This window comes from Crocuta crocuta, unplaced genomic scaffold (assembly GCF_008692635.1).
Source record: "Crocuta crocuta isolate KB4526 unplaced genomic scaffold, BGI_CrCroc_1.0 scaffold62, whole genome shotgun sequence".
In the NCBI taxonomy this organism is placed as follows: Eukaryota; Metazoa; Chordata; class Mammalia; order Carnivora; family Hyaenidae; genus Crocuta; species Crocuta crocuta.
Genome location: NW_027529173.1, coordinates 602,533 through 626,402, shown reverse-complemented (window position 1 = coordinate 626,402; position 23,870 = coordinate 602,533). Strand labels below are relative to the sequence as shown.

Genomic DNA, 23,870 nt, shown 5'->3' with positions numbered 1-23,870 from the left:
ATTAGTCTATCTAATGCATTTGAAAGTATTAAACCATGAATTAAAGTTTCTCAAGGGTAATAAGGCCCATCTTACAGCAAAGAACAACTTCCACGTGGGGGATTATTCTGATGTAAGGGTTCTCTCTCTTTTTCTTTTGTTTCATACATTTGTTCACAATTTCATAACCCTCTTAGGTGATGGGGGCTTCTTGTGGTGTAGACTGTGACAATGGAAGACCACCCAAATTTATAACGTGTGTTTCTAACACTGTCCTAAACTGTATCTCATTTCTGAATTTTTTTTTTTTTTATTTTTTTATTTCTAGGAGAGAGACAGACAGACAACGTGAGCAGGGGAGGGTCAGAGAGAGAGGCAGTCAAAGACTGAAAGAGGCTCCAGGCTCTGAACTGGCAGTCAGCACAGAGCCCGACGCGGGGCTCGAACCCACGAACCGCGAGATCATGACCTAAGCAAAAGTCGGACGCTTAACCGACTAAGCCACCCAGGTACCCCGTCATTTCTGAATTTCTAAGTGTGTGATTTTCATGATTGAGTGCGAAAGCTTACATGTGATTTGTTTGTGCTCTAAAATTAATTTATATAGACATTTAATTTGTAATAGGATCTCTCTTTACTAAAATTAGGTCAGGCTTTAAACCTCAAATTAGTCATCTGAAAGGCCTGAATTAACATTTTCTCTGAGAAATGCCTTTGTGACTGCTGAAATCTTAATAGAAGTCTCTCACAACTTGACACACGTGTATTTCATGTTTACTAAGTAGAAACTACACTGTAAATCAGAGAACAGTTTTTCCCTTCAGATTAACTTTGCAGCTATATCTGAAAACTGAATAATGGCTTGATGCTTTCATTTACCAAAATTAATAAGCAGAGTAAGTGGTAAGTCAGGTATTGACAATTTGAAAGACTAATGATAGATATCTCAGGGATACTTACACATGCCAAAAGTCATTCAGGAAATGTCTTTTTTTTTTTTTTAAATCTTTCTAAATTGATTAAGAAACCTCAGGGAACCCATAAAATGGAGCTTTAAAAAATGTTTCATGACTTGCTGGAACCTATTTATAAAACTTTTTTTTTCCCTATTCCATTAGACATAGCTGTGAGCCCCCAAAACATCAAGTTAAATGTTTATACTTTTAAAATTAAGTAACAACTTATAAAATAATTGCTTTTATAAGCAATATAGTTGTTATGGCACTATTGGTTTCTACCATATCAAACAGGATTAAACAAATAGTCAACAACCTTGATTTTGTGTTCATTTTGATATAAAAACTAAATACACACTTTACTACAGAAAAGCTAAGGAATCAAGAAGGAATCCTGATTCAGAATGTTCAAGATGAACTTTCTAAGACATCCAGGGGTGCCTGGGTGGCTCAATCGGTTAAGGATCTGACTTCGGCTCAGGTCATGATCTCATGGTTTGTGGGTTCGAGCCCTGCACCAGGCTCTGTGCTGACAGCTCAGAGTGTAGAGCCTGCTTCGGATTCTGTGTCTCCCTCTCTCTCAAAAATAAAGGTTAAAAAAAATTCATAAGACATCCAAATTCAATCACACTTGCTGCTTTTTTTATTAACTGCAATACAGAAAATTAAATACTCACTGACGACGGTGCATTCCAAGTATCTTTTGAAATTCTTTCAATTCTTTTTCAAGTACTGGATATTCATACACATCATCCAGTACATTCCTGTATATGGTCTGGGGGGAGGAAAGAAAAGTGGCAGCTGAAATTCCTATTCTGTAAGGATTAACCCTGAGACCATGGTTACCCTGCTGAGGGGACAGGTGGAAAGCAGGGTGATGTAGGGGGTTAAACCAGATGCCAGTGAGATCCTACATGGGGCTTTACCTCCCAGCCTCTCACTCAACTGTGTGGCTCTTTCACAGCTTTCAGGGGCTTAAGTAGTCAATGCTAGAAACTTACAGGTCTCTGGAAGGCTACTCAAGAGTTCGTGCCTATTCTATATTTAAAAAAATAATATTCACATCATCACTTGGGAGGGACTTCTATTACCTAGTTGTTTTGAAAAGAACATTAGTTTAGGAAAAGGGTTGGTTAAACTAATTTTTAACTGGATGTCTAAATGACATCTGAATTTTGAAATCAAAGTGATTTCCTTCATGGAAGGCAAAATCAGTTTGAACACTTGTCTGAAATAGACCTGCTCCCTGCTAGAATTCCATTCTGCTCCTTCTCTGGGTTAGCCTGTAGACCTAATATGGTTTTGGTGGCCAAAGGAATCCAACAGTCTACATATTGTCTCCAGAGATCATCTGTGTGGAAAAGATATTGAAGCCTACGACCAATTCGAAAAATACGTATGTTTATCTAATTCCAAAGGCAAATCTAGGTTAGTAACCACTTTGCAAATTATTAGTGCATAAAATTATCAAAATACATCACAGTCTGAAAAACTTTCATAATGCATGTATTGTCAATACAGTTTTAAATGATAAATAATTTTTTATCCAAATATTGTATATGTGGGACTGGTTAGTTCAGACTTAGAGTAAATCTCAACAGATTAATAGTGTCAAGTTTTCAAGTATGTTTTATTTTACCTACCTTAATTATTTCATCTACAATCAAAATTCTTATGAATTATAGAAAATAACTTTAAATTAGTGAATGTAAAACTTGCCTTTCCAGTTTTTCATAAAGAAGTCTTCACAATTAAAAAAATTTCTATGTACAAAATATCAGGCCTCAAAAATCAAAACATTAATATTTTAAGTCACAGCTTGAACATTACATAAAAGTTGAATATGACTATAATCTACAAATGAGATTTTTTGAAATGCATAACTGAAAGTAAAATCAGTCATTTGGCATCAAAGAATATCTGGAAGTTACCATTTTACCTTTAAGAACATTTTTGAATGTTCGTCTTCATGTAACCAGTCTTTGTAGAGAGCAATCCACTGGGACACAAGATGTAAGACCTTACGTTTCCGACAGGGCACATCTGAGTTTTCTTCTTTGCCTTGATACTTCTTAGCAGAATAGGTGCAAACGGTTAAGAAAGAACATTGTATCGTTGGAAGTAAAAATATGAAGAGAACTATTTATTCTTGTTTTCTCAAAATATGAAAGCATTTTGCAAAGAATCTGCAAGTATCTAAGGACGCTGGAAGTAAAGCTTATGTGTAGGAAGAGCAAAAGGTACGCACTGGAAAGAGGAAAAATAAGAAACCCAGGAAATGATTTCCATGTGCTTGGTGGCAGGTCGTGAAGGTTAATTAGATGATTTGCATTGACAGCTGCTGACACAGTCCATAGGGCAGCACGGGTCAATGCTACCCTGAAGAGACTCTAAGAGGCCAACAAATTTCAAGGGCGGCTCCAAGAGACCTGGCGTCACTACATAGGTAGACACTTTCCATAAAAGTTGGAGAAGAACTAGGCCAGGTATCCTTTGATCTTTAGAAACTTCCAATTTATAAAACCAGTTATTTCTCAAGTAGTCCCAAATGAGCACACAGTAATGGTGCATAATTTGTGATAGGATTTAAATGCCCACCCCCAGAAATTTGCTTGGAAAAAAAGGACTGGATAAATGTGCAGGCATAATTAAAAAGGAATGCTGATTTTCATTTTCACTGGAATAAAAAGAAGTAAAATAGGAATAAACTAAATGCTTCAAACGACTGTGGATAGTTAACTAAATGATCACATATGCATTAATAGGCTATTTACAGCCATACAACTGATGGTCTAGCAGTGCACTTACTGACAGTGGATATTCACAATGTATTGTTGGGGTGCTTAGGTGCTCAGTCGGTTAAGCATCCAATTCAGTTTCGGCTCAGGTCGTGATCTCACATGACCTCACAGTTTGTGAGTTCAAGCCTTGAATCAGGCTCTGCACTGACAAGTGTAGAGCCTGCTTAGGATTCTCTCTCTCTCTCTGTCTCTCTGCCCCTCCCCCTCTTGCTCTGTGTCTCTCTCAAACTAAATTGAAAAAAAATAAAAACAAAAAACACACAATGTATTGTTGACTAGGAAATCAAGTAAGAAAATATACTGGGATAATCCACTTCTACTAACTATGCTTCTTTATAGAAAAACTTCAGGGCTGCCTGGGTAGTTCAGTTGGTTAAGTGTCAGACTTCAGCTCAGGTCATAATCTCACAGTTTGTAAGTTCGAGACCCATGTTGGACTCTGTGCTGACAGTTCAGAGCCTGGAGCCTGTTTCAGATTCTGTCTCCCTCTCTCTCTGCCCCTCCCCCACTCACACTTTCTCTGTCTCTCTCTCTCAAAAATAAACATTAAAAAAAAAAAGAAAAAAAAGGAAAATTACCTGTTATAATATATATTGAAAGTTAACAGTGGTTTCTTAAGGTAATGAGATATCAGAGTACCTTAATTAATTTTTATTATACTCATAAACATTTCCTAATTTGTATACAGTGACCGTGTGTTAACTATGATGTTAAAACTGTATAAAAAGAACAACCTCAAAAGCAACATGTTGAAGCTGCAGGAATGAGACATAAGCTTGGCATTTACCAAACCAATCTAGTGGTTTTGTTCTCCAGATGATCATTTCTGACTATCTTAAACACAATGGAAAGTCAAGTATGAAGAGGAAATGCTATGATTCCAAGGACAAACAGGCTTTGGGGTTGCTGGACAGGAATCTATACTCATTAATGCTGATACATAATTGCAAAATAGAAATATCTATTTCAGCCTTTGTAAATATTTTAAAACATATTTCAGTCATTGTCTCCCCAATCTGCAAAAACACATCAAGACCATTTGATTTTTTAAAAATTTCTATCTATGAAATATACTCAGGCAAACACACAAAGAACCTGTTAGAGCATCTATTTTTTCCCAATTTTTCTCTTAAAAGGCAAAATATAAAGATATATATCCTACATTATTTTCACTTGTACAGAGGTCATGTTTTTCTTTTCCTGTGACTATCACGGCCTGACTAATATAAAGAAAATCTAGAAAATTAGGAAGTACTAACAGATTCTTTCTTTTAGGTCAGCATGTGTAGTCAAGACCTGAGCTTTTTAGTACCACTGCATATATGCTCTACAATTATGGACTTGGAGAACCAAGCAAGTTCAGGGACTGAAACTTCAGCTACTCTTCTCTATTCACAGTTACTACCACTTATTTGCTTAATCTTGTTCTTTCTGCAAGATATATCTCTATCTCTGTGTATATACATAGAGATAAGATAGATTTTTTTAATGTTGACTTTTCACAGAGAACAAGCAGGGGAGGAGCTGAGAGAGAGGGGACAGAGGACCTGAAGCAGGCTCTACATGGACAGCAGAGAGCCCGATATAGGACTCAAACTCACAAACCATGAGATCGTGACTTAAGCCCAAGTCAGACCCTTACCCAACTGAGCCACCCACATGCCCATAAGATGTATTTTTCCCCCAAGCTGTGTTTTTAAAAATGTTTACTTGATTAAATTTAACATTTGGACTCTTCTGTTTTCTATATCAGGGTATATAACTCTTACACATTTTTCCCATGCTAGATTATATTGATTTATAAATGTAGCTGAAGGAGGGGAATAGTGGGAAGGCACTGCATAAGATTTACTGTCAGTGTAATGTACTGAACGTTAGCCAGACTAAGCCTGTGAGCTCACATAAAGCTCTTGATGATGATAAAAGCTGAAAAGTATAAAATTCTATCAATGTAAAAGTACCCATCTAAGATATCCAAACACAGCATTAGTGGCTCTAATCTATAAATAATGGTCAAAAAACAATGGGGGACAAACAAGAAAACATAATTCAGACCACTCTTAGAAGGTGATGGTAGTAGGATATATAAGATATCTTCACTAAAGTATACATAAAAATCTCTCAAATTATATATGGATGCCATATTTTTGTTTGTAATTCATATTATTTCACAAAAAGCAAAGTCTGCAGGTATATTGAAAAAGTCATGTAGGAAGACTCCTGACTTAAAATGTTATAGATTTCATAAGTTTTGATAATTAGTAACAAGGCTGCTAAGAATCTGAACTAAACTTTCATATATAATATCTTAGAGATCTCTGGGTAGCTCAGGTGGCTAAGCGTCCAACTCTTGATTTGGGCTCAGGTCATGATCTCATGGTCATGAGATCGTTCCCTGCATTGGGCTCCTTGCTGACCATGGAGCCTACTTAAGATTCTCTCTCCCTCTCCTTCTGCCATTCCCTGGCACATGGTCTCTCTCTTTCTAGCTCAAAAAATGCCTTAGTCAAAGACTCAAAACATGCTATGTCTAAGTAAAATTTTAAAGATTCTTCAGGGAAATTCTATGATGCATTAAATTACTCAATAAAAATCACAAATAATATTGACAGCATGTTTAAAACATAATGATTTGAAGGCATTTATTTGCTATAAAATAAGCTATGTAGTTTAACAGATGCTAATACTTCTGGGAAAATATTAGCATTAAAATGTAGAAGAAATTAGCTCATAGATATTTTCCTAAAACACTTTTAATACTCTTTTTAATGATTGTTTATTTTTGAAAGAGGGTAAGCAGGGGAGGGACAGAGAGAGGAGGACAGAGAATCTGAAGCTGGCTCTGTGCTAACAGTCGTGAGCCTGATGTGGGGCTCCACCCAACTCATGAACTGTGAGATCATGCCCCGAGCTGAAGTCAGACGCTCAACTGACTGAGCCACCCAGGTGTCCCTAAAATACTTCTAAAGTGTAATTCTGCAATTACTGCAGAATTTCTTAGTAATACCCACTTGGGAGCTGTGGAAAAAATCTGGTTTTGAATTTTTCCAAATTCAAAGCTGCTAATTTTTTAAGATCAGTTTTATGAACTAGTTCTAAAAAGTTTCACAAAATCTGTAGCTTTGCGTGCCCTTATGATAACAAAGTGCTTAAAACTAGTCACCATCTCTAGTTTATATTTAAGAGAGATTTTATTTCAATTATGCTCTTTATGGAGTTTTAAAGTATTCTTTTAAGTAGAAAAAGGCTGTAAAGTAGGGTAGAAATAGAACAATTATTTAACAGGAAAAGAAGAGTACCAGGACCATTACCATTGAGGGCTCAATAAAACCCAGATATAGAAAAGAAAAGAAAACAAAAGAAAAGAAAAGAAAAGAAAAGAAAGAAAAGAAAAGAAAAGAAAAAATCTGTCTTTCCAAAAACATTCACATGGGCTCAGGCGGAATCTTCAGTTCAGTTTAGTAAAGATCTGACAGTTATCAGGCTTCTTAAATGCTTCTGAAGCACCTTCCTTGAACATTGTGAGTCAAGAGGCCTATATGGAGACTCTGAGTAAATTTACTTGGCTTGGCTTTTTGGCCTTTCCTCTGTTGCATCCCTTCTAGTCAATGTATCAAATCATAAAGCTTCCTTAACTGGTCATTGACCTTCTAATCCCATCCATCATTCTAACAGCACACGTCTTCACAAAGCTCTGAGAGATGGCAGTTGATTCCAGGGTGTTGTTTAGACCTCCCACATGGGGGATGGCTGGTCTGACCCCGGACACTTGTGGAGAAACACAGTATCATGTGTGTATGTTTTCTTGCACAAGTCCTCTGGCACTAACTGCTTGATTGTCCTACAAGTCACTTATTGCCAATCCACTCAACCTCTTGACTCTGGGGTGTACCCAGTATGCTAAACTTACCTCCAGATCCCTAAAGTCTTGAGATCTATGTTTGAAGAAAACAGTTCAATTTACCCACGATCTAGAAGGTGAAAACAGCAGCTCCGCCTTCTAGTTCCCGCTGTCTGTTCTGTCTCATTTCATCTTTTGCCTTGGATATCATTACATTAATATTTAACATACCCACACGCTACAGAGAGGCTGAGTAAATTAAGAAAGGCAGTTAATTCCTAATGCGAGACATCTGTCTGAAAGGAAGCCGAAGCAGCATCCTGAAGTTAATGAAGGATATTGCCTCAAAAGCGCCTGGCACAAGTCATCAGTTGTCATGAAGACAGTGTACGTGAGAAGGAAGTCATCAAGGAGGGTCTCTGCAAAGAAAGAAAAACAAACCCAAGGTAAGCAAACCAGTGATAAGAGTGGCAACTGCTTATCCAGCCTCTAAAACAGTGTGTGTGGCAGAAATATGATAAATGGTGGTGGGCGTGGGAGGGGTTAGGATAGGAGAATTTTAGCCACAAAATACATTATTTATTCAAGTTAAGACTTTTAAAACTCCTTACACAGAATATCTCAAGCAATGAGATTATTTTGTGTTGAAAGCCTCTCTAAACATACTTTGGTCATCTTTTTTTTACTTCCTAAAAAATCATTTACTTTCATGGGTAAAGACATTACAGAAAACCAATACATAATAATGTTTTTTGAAAAATAAATTTTATAATATTTCTGAGGTATATACTCTAATCCTACAGGAAATGAAGCCTGCATGTTCTAATAAATCAAGGCTTTCTAAAGACATTTACCTAAGTCTGGGGCAAGAACAATGGATAATAAAACTTAGAGGACAAAGATCAGGTTCCAAGGCCATCTACCTTTCTCTTTCAAAAAACATCTGTAAGAAGTTGGAAAAGTGGCAGGTGATGTTGTTACTGATATGGAGAGAGAGAGAGTGAGTCTCGTTAAAAATGGGGAGCAGGTATAATGTATCCCAATACGCTCCTTCCCAATCCCCTTCCTACCTCCTCAACCAACAAAAACAACTTTGATTTTTATTGCCTCTTGTTCTTGAATGTTCTTAGAAAAGTGCAGCTCATATGTCATATGGAATGGCTAAACAGGCAAACTCTGACCACCCACTCTCACTTCCAAGTTGACAGAAAAAATTACATGTAGAATGCAAAGTAGGGATCTGGCCATAATAGTCTTTATCCACCCTTGTTAAATTTCATTTTACTATATGATTTCATTTTCATGTCCTTTACATTCTGGCCACCAAATTTCTAGATATTTGAAACAGTATTAAGTTGTGAGAATAATGAGCTTGTATACCCAATAGCATTTAAGCTCTCTAAATGATACACACGAAGTATATAAGTAGAAAGAACTACCCAGAGAGCCCTATAGCTCTATGTTGAAGACTGGAAAAATTCCAGAATTTTTATAAATAACCAATCACATTTACTATAAAAGTCGGTCAATGTGAAACAACAGAATTAAGTTTATGAACACAAAACTCTGCTATAAAGAGGTAGTGAATGACACCTGCAGTCCTCTATTAGCTGCCCCTGCTTCATTAATTCTGTTTTGTTTGGTTGCAGATCAAGATAATCCTGATTTACACAAATAAGTGGTTGCAAATGGTAATGTTAAAAAAAAAAAAAAAAGCAGCTTGCTTTCTAATTGCAAAATGCCCTTAAGTGAAATGAACCAGAGATGCTAAGGAAATGTATTAAGAAAGGTTTTTATCAAAGATACTTATTTATTTATACTAACAGTATTCTTTATTAAAAAATGAGTTTGACAAATGGCGCCTCTACTGTAAAATAAGCCTACACTTACAATGTTGTATCACACCGTAGTATGTTAACAGTCATTGTTCCAACTTACTATTTCTTGTAAAAGTAAGTTCTCAAACAGATGTGTCTGTGCCTTGCTAGGCCTCGAGTACGATCTATACACTGTAAGTATGTAAGGGGAAAGAAGAGCCCAGGATAGACAGAGCTTTACTGCTCCATGCTGAAGGTAACTGTGGCAATGTGGCTGGTTGGACGATTTAGTGTGAGCGCACATGCACAGCCTGCTTGCACAGAAGAGCTAGGAGCTCTCCACTAGCGTGCTTGTTTACCAAAGCGACCGGCAAACTCTGACCCCCAATATAATTCCCAAATTCACAGAAGAGAGTCCATGCAGTTTCAAATCTACACATGCACAAAAGAGGTGGGAGAAGGTCTACCCTGAAACCTGCCCCACAACTAGTTAACTGGGCAGCATAAGCTCATCACTTGGCTATCCTCATAGAACACTTGAAATGTACTTTTGAAACTCTGCATCCTTCATCACAGTTTTTGAAATAGTTCCAATAGGGGCATTGGGTAGCTTTATCAGTTAAGCATCTGACTCTTGATTTCAAGCTTGGGTTGTGATCTCGTGGTTTGTGAGTTCAAGTCCCGCATCTGGCTTTATGCTGACACTATGGAGCCTGCTTGGGATTGTCTCCCTCTTTCTCAGCCTCTCCCTTGCTCATGCTCTCTCTCTTAAAAATAAATAAATAAACTTAACAAATAAAACAGTTTCAAGAAATATCAAACAATAGCATAACGTCTGAACCCTTAGGATGTTATCAAATACAAGTTGGGAGCTATCACTCTGGGGTACTAATGAACAGGGATGTTCACCAAGTCTAACACTGCTCTGTACTAAATGTGGTTGATGAAAATCCTCAGTGTCTCTGGTCTAATTAAAAATGGAGTCTTTTTGCATACAATGTTAGATACAGGCATCAAGAATCCCAGAGTAGCCTAGAATCTATTTTAGAGTTCTCTGTGGGCCCTTATAGATCAGAGCCAACAATAAACAGAAAGCACTGGGTGAAGCCCTGAGAACCTCACACATTCAGCATTCAAAATACAGATTCAGCCTCTTTGGGATGTTCTTAGATAATTTAAGGAGGCTGGAACTAGCCTCTAATCAAAATTTACTCCATTAGCAACTGAAATTAAAATGAATGCCATTGAACTTTGACATAGCCAATCATTCCATCCTGGCACAGCCTTAGATAATGAACTGAGTGACTGTAAGAGTCTGGTTGTATGGTGGCAAAACTGTTTTGCATTCAATTCAACTAATCAGCTCACACATGACAATATTTTGTTAAGGACTTTGACCCAGAAATGCTTTCTCCTAAGCTACTACCATATTTAATATTCAATAGCATTTACCTAATTATCTCTTTGCCATAGAAATATTAATTAAAATAAAAACAATGAGGCTACATAAAAACATCTCTGGTTAAAATCCTAATGAATAGCTAAAAAGCCTAATGAATAGAACAGATTCTCAATACCTTCGATTCATATCTTTCCCTATTTAACATATTGTTATAAAATTTTTCTATATATAAAGTTCTTTCCCTTCTTTTTCAGCATTGGTATTTTTTGCTGCACATAAAAAAGTAAGTGAATGATATAATCAAAATGACACACTTCAAATAAAAATGCATTTTATAACAGCCATGTATCAAAAAAGGCTGTCCCATGGTATTTAGAGATATTTTTAGAACCACAGTGGCTATATAAATGATCCCCTGAAGACTATTAGCCAACAATAGCCATTTAGAAAGACTAGCAAATCCACTGGCATCGACATTAAAACACTATAATTATCTATTGTATTAAATAATGCTTAATTAATAGTAATTTAAGACAGGCAGAAAAGCACCTTTGTGTATAAAAGTATCTCTCATTTAAACAATTTCATACTTGCCAAATACAGTAACATTCTGAATAAAAAGATATATTCATTTTGCTTTTCAACTCTGTGAATACCTAGGTATTAATATACAAAACGCTTTCCTTTGAAATTCTATTCATTAAGTCAATCACTAAATCAAATCCCAAATTCTTAACTCATCACTGACAAAAATATTCAGACTTCCTTTTCAGAATCCTCCCCTCTTCTTCCCTCCCCCCAAATAAAAGAATGTTTATGTTGTGGCCTTTTTAAATATAGGAAGGACTCTTGAAGTATAAAAGAAACATGCTGATAACATGCAAAACTGGAAAGCAAATACTATTACAGTTAAGCACCAAGTTCACTTGAAATAAAATATAGCAATTTGTAGTCAAAATCTAAAGCTTTGAGAGAAATGGCTCTAAAATGGGGCGCCTGGGTGGCTCAGTTGGTTAAGCATATGACTTCAGCTCGGGTCATGATCTCGCGGTTCGTGGGTTCGAGCCCTGTGTCAGGCTCTGTGCTGACAGCTAGCTCTGAGCCTGGAGCCTGCTTCAGATTCTGTATCTCCCTCTCTCTCTCTCTCTCTGACCATCCCCCACTCACATTCTCTCTCTCTCTCTCTCTCTCTCAGAAAAACAAACAAACATTAAAAAAAAATGGCTCTAAAATTCATGTCTATTATTTACCATAATGATGTTAATACAGGACTTTTCTCTATCATCTGTTACTGTTTTCATTTTAAGATATAAGACAAGAATTGTCCATCTCTCTTTGATTTTACTTATATTTTCTTTTAAAAATCTTTTTTAATGTTTATTTTTGAGAGAGACAGACAGAGTGTGAGTGGGGGAGGGGCAAAGAGAGAGGGAGACACAGAATCCAAAGCAGGCTCCAGACTCAGAGCTGTCAGCACAGAGCCGGGCGCGGGGCTCGAACTCATAAACTCTGAGATTATGATGTGAGCTGAAGTTGGATGCTTAAGAGACAGCCACCCGGTACCCCATGAATGTACTTTTCTTTTATGCAAAAATTAAAATGTTTTCTCATTGTCATTTTAAGTGCATCAAGCACTCAAAATTTTCATTTCTGTAAAACATAAATGTTTCTGGAGCACCCTAAGAGTTATGTCAGGTGGACTAGTAATTGGTTTGGTACAGATCCTTTTTATAGGGTTCTGTTATATAAATGCAGTCAGATGAGAGGAACTGATCTAAATGTTTCACAAAGGTCTAAGCTTAATGCTTTTTTTCTGGGGAGGGGGGTAGATAATAAGTGAATTGCCAAGAAAGCAAATGCTAAGAATTTTGACAGATAACTGGCTATAGTAGCTATTTAATCTAAATATGGTAATGTGAATATTCAACATTTCTATACTAACCCATATTCCCTAAGGTACTATCAGCAATTTTGTTTCACCTGTATTTCTACTTCAGATGCAATGGAATTTAAGGCACTTTGAAATATGTTCTACTTAATCTTTATTGCAAAAAGCCAAGAAAAACTTTGTGCATAAAAGGTCTCATTTCTAGCCCTGGAATGTTACAACTTGCCATTATTTTTTGAGAGGCAGTGCCAAAATGTACCATGTAATTTGATTAAGCACAAATTAAAAAAAAAATTAATGTTCATGTTTGACTCATAGGTTAAAGTGCTACGTTGTTAAAAGTATGCTTCTTTCTCAGTTAATTTTACATTTCTGAAAGTGGTATTAATGACCTCAAATGCAGCTGTTTACCATAGCTTTTAAATTCACTCAATTCCTGTATATTTTTACAATTCCATCAGAGTATTCCTTAGATTCTAAAACCACCAAATCTTGAGATCTAATTTTAGTTTTCAATATTGATTATGCAAGAAATGCTTATTCATTTAATGCTATTTCTACATTGAATCCTGTCTCAAAAGTCACCTCTTTAATGACAGGAGCTTCCTCCAGACAGAGCTTGGGTAGCACTCTTCAAATAATGAAATCTGTTTCACCTTGTAAAATTTGGTTTTGGAATCCTAAGGAAAGAATGATTTGAATACAGCAGGAATTATGTTCTTAACTATATTACATTGCCCACGCTGCCTTTTAAAAATGTCATTAGAAGGAGCACGGACTAATAAACACAGTGCCTGCTACCTTATCCACACCAAGGGCCATGTTTGCAGGTCACCGTGGGGGTAAGGGTGGTGACAGGCCCCATGAGCTCCTGCTGGCCCGGCCCTCAGCTGTTCTCAGCGTCTAGGCACAATTACAGTTATAACGCATTTGTGGCCTATGCATGCATGTGTCTGCTAAGCCTGCTGGGAGCTTAGAAAACAGTGTGAAAAATACAAATGGAATCGGAGCCTGCATTTCTACCTGTATGGCCTTAGGCATAGTACTTAACCTCTGAGGGCCTTAGTTAAGGCAGCTGTGAGCTGGCTATCACATCACACCTAGCAGAACCGCAGCCAGGATGAAACAGAATAGTGTGTCTAAAGCATCTGGAAGAGAACCTGCATACATCAGGCACTCAGCAAGTCCTGTTCTTTACTCTCATAAAATAATATTTAGATCCTGTCCCAGTTCTCCAAACACCACCCATCAACTAAGAAAAACCGAGTATCGAGAACTGACTACACATAAGGCATTTGTTAAGAAGGGACTAGGGGGTAAGAGACAGGAAAACACAAGAGTGACCCACGGCTTCACGCTCCTAATGAGTTAGGGAGTTGACACATGTATCCCTTTATGAAATAAATTTAAATAAGGTAACATTTCAGCTGGGCAACACCAATCATAAATGTTGTAGGGATGAAGGAGACTCCAACATCCCGGGGAAGGTTCTACCAAAGAGGTGCCGTGTGGGACGACCTCTGCACATGTTAAGAAGAATTGGTAGAGAAAACAGTGAAATAAACGTGAGCATGGAAGTGATTGTGGGTGTGTCTGTAGCTGAGTCACAAACTTCAGTCTTTGGTGGGCCTTGTCTAGTTTTTACAGATGAGTTTTTGTTACATGACAGTATTTAAAAATCAGAAGATCTGGCAACACATGTCCTACAGCAACCATGGTTTAGAGGTGAGTTGCCTTTTTCCTGCTGGGTGTACCAGTTTATCACAGTTCTGCCCTCGCTGGCTTCACTTATTCATATTAGCTGTCTGTGGATAGGCAGCTTTATAAGAATTGGTCTAGGGTGTAGTTGTGAAACAGCAATGGAAGAGATCACATGGCATAACTGAAAAGGAAAGCTGGAAAGTAGGTTGGAGCCAATTCCTGGAACCTTAGAATAAGGTGTTTAAGCCTTAGGATAAGAAGCCTGGCACTTCTTTTATAGGAAAGGGGACGTGAATGGAAATTTTCAAGAGGAGAAGTGATAAGAGATACAGATTACACTTGCTCTATCAGGACAGTCAGGCTGGATAAAGGTAGACTATGGAGAGAGAAGTTTACTTTCAAACACACTGAGCTTGAGTACTCTAAGGCTACTTTAAAACGCTTATTTATTTTTGAGAAAGAGCCCATGCATGAGTTGGAGAGGGGCAGAGAAAGAGAGGGGGACAGATGATTTGAAGCCAGCTCTGCACTGACATCTGTGAGCCCACTGTGGGGCTCGAACTCATGAACCATGAGATGGTGACCTGAGCTGAAGTCGAACACTCAACCAACTGAACCACCCAGGTACCCCCTAAGGCTACTTCATTTATTTTTTTTAAATTTTTTATTTTTTTAAACTTATTTCTGAGAGAGAGAGAGACAGCATGAGCAGGGGAGGGTTAGAGAGAGAGGGAGACATAGAATCTGAAGCAGGCTCCAGGCTCCAAGCTAGCTGTCAGCACAGAGCCTGACACAGGGCTCAAACCCACAAACAGTGAGATCATGACCTGAGCCGAAGTCGGATGCTCAACCGACTGAGCCACCCAGGTGCCCCTAAGGCTACTTCAAAGTGAAGAGACTGGGCAAAAATATCAAACACTAGAGCTTGTTAAAGAGGTGTGGATGATTATGGGAGCTACCGTAGAAAAGAGGGTGGCTGGGACAACATCAAGTTTCCAATACAGTCCTAGGGAGTTGTAAGCAGGGGTTTGAGGTGAGCTGGGATGGATGTTCACATTTGGGCAATGTTAAGAGAAAGATGAATTCAGAAGGAGAAAGAGAAGAAAGCCACCAACAGGAGAACAGGGAGACACAAATGTCATAGAAGCCAACAAGAAAGGAGAGTGGGAGAGAGCACATTGTGAGTGTCAAAACTTGCTGGAGGAATTTCATCAGCCTGAGCATTCAAAGGCCACTAGATTTGGTGTGTGAATGGTCCCTGTCTGACAGCTTTGGAGAGGTGCTACTTGGAAAACGGGAGGGGCATACACTTCTAGCCCTTTAGACTAAAAGGAACTAGTGATAGTCTGAGAATTAACCCTCATACCATCTATCACACTGTTTTTCCCCAAAGACCCTTCTTGCAGTTGTTATAGCTCATTGATTAGTAATAGCAGTTGCTCTCACGAATAAGCCAGGAGGAAAAATGTCTTCATGATCAATCCAAGTATCATTTTATTTAACAGTATAGATTAGAACGTGGAAGTATCATGGGTACGGAGCTTTCAATATCAATCTGCCAGCATCTACCAACAAAAATTAGTATCTAGTTGCAAGATGCACTCAGTCTAACATAATCGACTCTCGGAGGTGCTCCATCTCCTATGATTAGCATCACACAATGCATTCTTAAAGATACAAACTGTGCTCCTAAGTGCTTGTCAACTAAACATTCCAAAATTTCAAGAAACAAAGAAAACACTAATTTAAACATTACATCTTAAATTAGAAGTCTGGAGCATGGTTATTTCAAGCAATAACTCTAATACTAGAATCAACTTAGGACAAGGTACGATATTTTTATCTCCCAAGCACCAAGAATCTCTATTATCAGCTTTCTTCCCAAACGTGAAATATATCACCATTCTGAATGTTAATTTTTCCATCCTCGTCACAGGGAATCACTGCCACTCAAATCAGATGAACAAAATTTTATTTTCTTGTTTCTGCTTAAAAGAAACTCTGGAGATATGAGAGAGAGAAAGAGAAACAGAGAGACAGAGAGATGGGGGGAGAGAGAGAGCGCGCTCAAGCACGCACGTTCAGGTGGGGGAGGGGCAGAGAGAGAGGGAGACAAAGAATCTGATTCAGGCTCCAGGCTCCAAGCTGTCAGCACAGAGCCTGACGTGGGGCTCAAACCCACGAACCCTGAGATAGTGACCTGAGCCGAATTTGGATGCTCAGCCAGCTGAGCCACCCAAGCCACCCCAAAAACATGATCTTTAAAAAATTAAACACAATTAAATATAACTAAGCCTCTTTCTAAACAATCTGGCATAAGATCTTACACAAATTGAAAGTGTCTATCTAATATAAGAAAATTTCCTTTACTGTAAAATTTCCTTTACTGTATAGTCCATGTTTAAAAATATTTCTAAGACAAGTATTTCAACCAGTGACTGAGAGCAGGAACACCTGCGTGCTTTGGGTTCCAGAACAGCCAATGGAGTTCTTTTCAATAACACATGGCTGCTTTCTTTCTCACTCTAGTGAAAGGCAGACTGGTGTTTTAGGGTCACAAAGAAAAGTTTGGTCATAACTGCTGAGTGAACACCTATTGCTTGGGGTTGAGCACTGTGCTCACTGTTATGGAGAAGGCCCAGTTTTAAGGCCTCAACTTTCACAGGGCTTGGAATTTAATCAGTGAGATCATAAAAGGACCATATAAGGCAGCCTACTAGAAGCAGGCAGATAAATATTCCATTCATGCGAATGTCTGAGCAAACCTCTACCTTCCCTCCCATCATCTCCCACCCCCATCTAGCACATGTTTTAGCCCTAGAGAACCCCAAATTTGCTTTGAACCTCACCTATTCCTTAGTGTGTATCAGGAAGCCAAGGGGAGCATCCTTTGATGGGCAGTGAGGAAACATAGGGAAGAGAAGATAGCTACTCTGTTTGAACATAACTGAGACACCCTCTACTGACCGCATACTGGGTGCTGTACCATGAGCTTTACCCACATGATCTGTGCTCCTCAAATTCTTTCTCGGAGGTAGGTCTTGTACTCTCTTTTGCAGAATGGGGACACTGAGCCTACGGTAAGTACAGTGAATATTAGGTGTTGCAAGTTAGTATCAGAAGGGACCTAGGTCCCGAGGTAGGCTGAACTCCAGCACTAGATTTCACTCTGTTCTTCTGACGCTGTGAATCCAAATGGTCCATACTGGGGGTAAGGGAAATGGGTACACATGAACATAGATGGAAGATGGATAGATGGAAGACATAGGAACTTGGTCCTTTTATTAGCCTTAAGAGCCAAAAACGCCCCTATAAAGTTGTTTTCCATCTCTGTGCCAACACAATGGAGTTCCTTTTTTTCCTACTCAAAATTTATTTGTTCTTATTTTCTAGTGAACACCTGGCAAACAGCAAATAGCTATAAGGGATCAGCCAATTTCCTTTTCTAAAGGCAGAACTGACAATCACACGGAAGGATTAAGATAGTCCACAAACTCCTAATGCTCTTAAGACATTTTAATGGCCATTTATACATAACTTTATTTTAAAAGGTTGAAATGTAAAGGCAGAGACTGAAACAGTTTTTTAAAATGGTCAAACCATAGGGGTGCCTGGCTGGCTCGGATGGTTAACCGCCGACTTTGGCTCAGGTCATGATCTAGAGGTTCCTGGGTTTAAGCCCTGCGTCGCGCTCTGTGCTGACAGCTCAGCCTGGAGCCTGCTTTGGATTCTGTGTCTCCTTCCCCTCTGCCCTCCTCTCTCTCTCTCAAAAATAAAATAAACAGGGGCGCCTGGGTGGCTCAGTTGGTGAAGCGTCCAACTTCAGTTCGGGTCATGATCTCACTGTTCGTGGGTTCGAGCACGGCGTTGGGCTCTGTGCTGACAGCTAGCTCAGAGCCTGGAGCTTGTTTCGGATTCTGTGTCTCCCTCTCTCTCTGACCCTCCCCTTCTCACGCTGCCTCTCTCTCTCTCAGAAATAAATAAAACATTAAAAAATTTTACCAAAAAAAAATAAATAAACATTTAAAAAATTTTTAAGTGATCAAACCATAAAACTGTTCCTTTCCTTCTAGATAAACTTCTCCATATTAAACATTACAGATACTGAGAATCATTAGTCACATTTTATTTTGTCCTTTCTTTCCTAAAAGAACTGACTTCCACATCCAAGTATTGGCTGTTCCTCACCTCAGTGACCACCTCCGCCTATCCCTCCAACAGCTGGCTAAATAAGCCTTTAAGCATGTACTAACTGCCATTGGTTACGATATTTTTGTCTTTTAGCTAAAAGCACTTATATAGACCCCTTTGTCTAAAATGGTTCTAATAAGTCCATTTTGTTTTGAAATAATATACTACTCACACATCTAAGAACACCCTTAGGCCTTTCTCATAGCATTGGAATCACATGATTCATGGTGATTTTACCCACATAGAGTTCTAAAATATCACCGAGAATATAGTAATACATACTATAAGCTATTTTTAGGAGAACAAATTTAATATGTGCTATTGTTAAACTTCATTGAAACCATAATTGGTGAAATGATTTTTAGCATATGTTTCATGTTTTGTGAAAAATATTTCTAACAACTTGTGGGGAGAATTTTGGAGTGAAAGATGTAGAATTCTCAAACATGAATTCAGTGGCTCAAATCAGATATGAGAAAGGTACTTACTATTAAGTACTCTTTGCACGTTACTAATACATGAGATCACTGTCAATATTCGCTGTTGAGAAGACTATTAAGAGCTAATCCAAACTATTTTATAGGCTTTAAAAAAGATCACACAATGCTTTAAATCACAATATTTTTATATTTCTTTGAAGAGACAAAAATATATAATCACGGGAGCACCTGGGTGGCTCAGTCAGTTAAGTGTTCAACTCTTGATTTTGGCTCTGGTCCTGGTCACACAGCTCTGAGATCAAGCCCTGTGCTTTGAGCACAGAGCCTGCTTGGGATTCTCTGTCTCTCCCTTTTGTCCCTTCATTGCTCACGTGTGCACTCTCTCTTTCAAAATAAATAAAATAAACTTTAAGAAAAAAACTATAATTATAGTCTGAGATCTAAAGTACCAAAACAAACTAACATAAGCTTCCATTTATTTATTTATTATTTTAAAACATTTTTAATACTTATTTATTTTTGAGAGAGAGAGAGATAGCGCGGGCAGGGAAGGGGCAGAGAGAGAGGGAGACACAGAATCTGAAACAGGCTCCAGGCTCTGAGCTATCAGCACAGAAGCCGATGCGGGGCTCCAACTCACTAACTGTGAGATCATGACCTGAGCTGTAGGTGGATGCCCCACTGACTGAGACACCCAGGTGCCCCCATATGTACACTTATAAAATTACATGCCATTTTTCATTTCTTTAGGAATCGAACTTTGATTTTTCTTGGCCATACTGCTCCCTAGATATTTTAAGGCCAAACAATATGTTCCTAGCTTCACTTGCAGCAAGATGTGGTTATGACTAAGATAAAAGCAGATGCCATGTGTGATGAACAGGTAAGTTCTTGACCTGCTCCAGCCTGCCACTTGGACCGTGATGCTAGCATCCCTCTTGATTTAGGACATAAACCTCAGACTCTAGGGACACTGGAGCAAAGAGCTGGAAAGGAGTCTCAGTCCTAGCTGATTTCAGAGTGACCTTACCAGCACTACCCACTCTACGTTGCACTTATTTTTATTTTCACATGACAGAGAAGTATATTTATCCCTTAAGTTACCATCAGTTTTTCTGCTACATATGGCCATCCTAATAACAAATAATAATATAACAAACCATATATAGACACAGAAAATTTTCATGAACTCAAACACATGGTGAGCAGTGTGGTCTGCTTCTCAAGTTTCTCTATTATCAAAAGTGGGAAAAGTGAATTTATCCTGATCTCACTACTCTGGATTTCTAGAATATGCTGATGAAGATACATTTGCCTTGCATGTATTTTTCCTCCAAAGAACAAACACCCTCCCTAGGAGACTGTAAAATAGAGCAAATAGTCATAATAATTCTGAGATGTGCACTAGCATTATGCCAATCAGCACTGGCAGGAACTGAGATAACTAAAATATTTTTACAAAAGTCAGCACAGTGGTAAACAAAATGGTTTGCAATGCTCTTATATTCAGATCAAACTGTAACGAGACACAAGAGGTTACATTTTGTATGTCCAACTCTAGAGAAGAGATTCAAAATTAGGATGAAAATAGCTTCACCATGTTCATTCTTTTTTCTTGACAAAACATATGACACTATATTGATGGTATCTATAAGCCTCCTAAGCAAAAACAAAATTTGTGATATCAAGCAAGACAAGAAAATTTAGGGGAAAAAACTTAACTCGCTTTAAGTACTAAGCAAATCTCTCTTTATAACAAGTATATTCAAGGCACATTGAAAGACACGTAATTATTGAAGGAATATACCAGGTGCTTTAATAATAGAACTACTACTTATCGTGAGTCCTGATACATACAGTCCATTCACCAAAAGCTACATTCACTTACGGCTCAGAATTTAAGTAGAGATACCCTGCCAAGTATGCAATAGGCAATTTTAACTTGTACTTTTCATCTTTACTCTAAGTGAAGCTCATTTACAGGATTAAAAGATTTAAAAGATTCACCAAGTATTCTGTATGAAGAGAACAGACAAGAACAGTTAAGTCTGAAGCAGAAAAGGATACAGAATTGCTTTAAAAATAATTTTTCTATCACTATCCAGATTACAATACGATAGTTGAGGGATTATAAGATTTTTTAGTTTTCTACATTTTCTGTTCACTCATATTTAACAATTCCATCTAATTTCACATTTATTGAAAGATCTGGGAGAAGGCCTGACAGCCAAGAAGCAGCCTTATGCGTAAGGCAAAAAGCTGCAAACAGAATGAAAAGAATGGTTTCAATTGTAGAGCAAGAAAGCCCCAAGGGCAGAAAATGAGGATAATGGGAAATGGGAGGGGAAGGTTATAATGAGAAAGACCGCAAAGAGAAATGAGAAAAAGCTCAATTATAGGTGTGTTAAAGGCAAAACTTCTCCTGCTCTCAGAATATCCCTTTCAAACCTGTGGTTGTCAATTACAGCAATTCTGTGGCACTGCACCCTTTCAATGAAGAAATAATTCGATTGAAACATGCTGTGAGAGATTAACATGTGGTGATTCTAATCAACAAATTGCCATTCACCAACATTTCTTCCTCACACTTGGGACACTACCTGAAGTACGCACTCTTACATGGAAAAATCACTGAATTTTTTTTTCTGATAGGATGCTAGTTTTACTAGAGGAAGATGGCACAGCATTTTATGATTATTTTTTAATGTTTATTTATGGGGAGGGGAGTGTGGAAAGGGAGGGAGGGAGAGACAGAGAAAATCCCAAGCAGGCTCCATGCTGCCAGTGCAGAGCCTGACACGGGGCTCAACTTGACAACCTTGAGATCATGACCTGAGCCGAAATCAAGAGTCAGTCTCTTAACCGTCTGAGCCATCCAGGCATGATGGCACAGCATTTTAAAAGACAGACGATGACATCAGATGATCTCACTTTAAATCTTTCAAATGTCTGGGGAAATGACACACAAGATCTTTGAGAGAAAGAGAGAGAGAGAGATGGAGAAAGAGAAGTTTTTTCATCCTTTGACAGTGTCTTCGTTTCCAGTACCTTCAGTTGGTGATGTTACAGTAAAACTATGGTCTTGCTAAAATTACTAGATTGTCACTTCTAGTGACACAGTATCTTATCTTCATGAATCTTAGAATCTGTTGCTCCTTCCAATTTGCTACTCCAAAAATGCCTGAGTTATATCACACATTTAAACAAGTTCCTGAAAATTCAGGGGGACACAAACAAAATCTTAAGTGTTTGCACTGAGGTACAATATTAAATATGCCCAAAGACCCATAACTCACTAAGAAAATATGGTAATTTTACAAACTTGGGAGATTTGAGAACAGCATTAATTTTTTTAAAGAAATAGAAATCCATTTTCTTTTTAAAAGAACAACAAAAAAAGAAACAACTAAATATAAGAACAAAAATCAGGACCAAACTAACTGAAAAGCTATACTATAGAGACTCTTAACCAGGTATATATTAGGGAGACAGAATATGAGAACTAAACAGCTGTTACCTTTCTCAAATTTATTTTTATGAGAGAAAATTCAAGTTATACTGAGGATCTGAGTTTCGGAAGCAACCTTCATCCTAGGTCAAAGAGACCAGACAGATTTAAGCCAATATTTTATTCCTATAATAATAAAGCTGAAGACTTTCAGGGCCTCATGAGTACATGCATTTTGTGTCTTATCAGACAGAGTCTTTTATATAATTTATATTTCAAAATAGATTGCAATTTTATATATTCAGATTCTTTGAAAATTGACAATTCATGTACATACATACTTATGACATCTCTCCAGAGTATTTTATTATTTGTAATAATTTATCCTCCACCATTCTAGGAAATTAGAAATTTCCTAACTGTAAAGAAATGTCTAAGGTTCCTAACAATGTATCAAATTGGGCATCTGAGGTGAAGGGAAAGCAAACAAAATGTAAATAAGGGAAATAAAGCAAATGAAATGTGCAGCAGTGAATGAAGGAGGAAGTCCATTCATTTCTACATCTCTCATAGTGGCTGCAGTTTACATAGAAAGCCCCTCATGGTTCAGGGGGTGAGAACATCACCACCAGGACTGGCTTCACAGAAACAGCAGTCACATGTGAATTTCATTTAGAATCCGTGTGAAGGGAACTCTGAAAGACCCTCTGTTTCACCTCCAGGCTCTAGGATAAGAACTTCCCTCAAACCATCATAAAGAGTTGATGTTTTCCTTAAAAATATTCAATGAAGAAAGTCTAGAAATGTGTTGAGATGTCCAAGTTTTACAACATCCTTAGAGTCAAGAGGTTTAAGATTTAACTTCTCGGGTAATTCTTGCTCCTTAGGTACTTCATTTTCCCTTTCTTATCTTCAGATCCTCTTGAAATTAGTTTTCCATAGCCTACAACATTTTAGTTTGTGTCTAGTGTGCTCTAGATTATAGCTGAACACAAAATACGGGAAGAGGCTGTGTGGATTAAATGTGAAAATGATGCAAATTTAAAAAATGCATTCCAGTGATCTGTTCTCATTCTAAATAGGAATTTGTGTTCTCATTCTAAATAGTAAAGTATGCTGTACTCCTGCTTATATCTTCATCCATTACACACCTTCCTTTGCCCATTGGTTATGCGGTAATGAAAACTTCCACATTTCCATTATTAATCAGTGTATGTTAATGACCTTATGCTTCAGCTCTGTCTCACTTCATTTCACCTTGCTTCATTACCAACAAGAGTATTAATTAACCCACCATCTACTGGCAGCGTAAAAGCATCAATTCCCTTGTTATCATACATAATATCACATGTTTAAAGGTGGCGTGAATAGATTAGTCCAGATGATGAACACCTCAAATGAAATCC

The 23,870-nt window shown here is 37.9% G+C and overlaps 1 protein-coding gene across 2 annotated transcripts in view; it reads right to left on the bottom strand.

Moving 5' to 3' along the window:
• Positions 1-23,870, bottom strand: part of RAPGEF5 (Rap guanine nucleotide exchange factor 5) — a 176,478-nt gene that overhangs the window by 39,134 nt on the left and 113,474 nt on the right. For both annotated transcript variants that reach the window (XM_077757649.1, XM_077757650.1), the window contains exons 9-11: positions 7,918-7,996; positions 2,875-3,019; positions 1,613-1,710 (exon numbers count right to left, since the gene is read on the bottom strand). In XM_077757649.1, the coding sequence (XP_077613775.1) occupies positions 1,613-1,710; positions 2,875-3,019; positions 7,918-7,996 (322 nt within the window). The remainder of the gene's footprint in view (positions 1-1,612; positions 1,711-2,874; positions 3,020-7,917; positions 7,997-23,870) is intronic.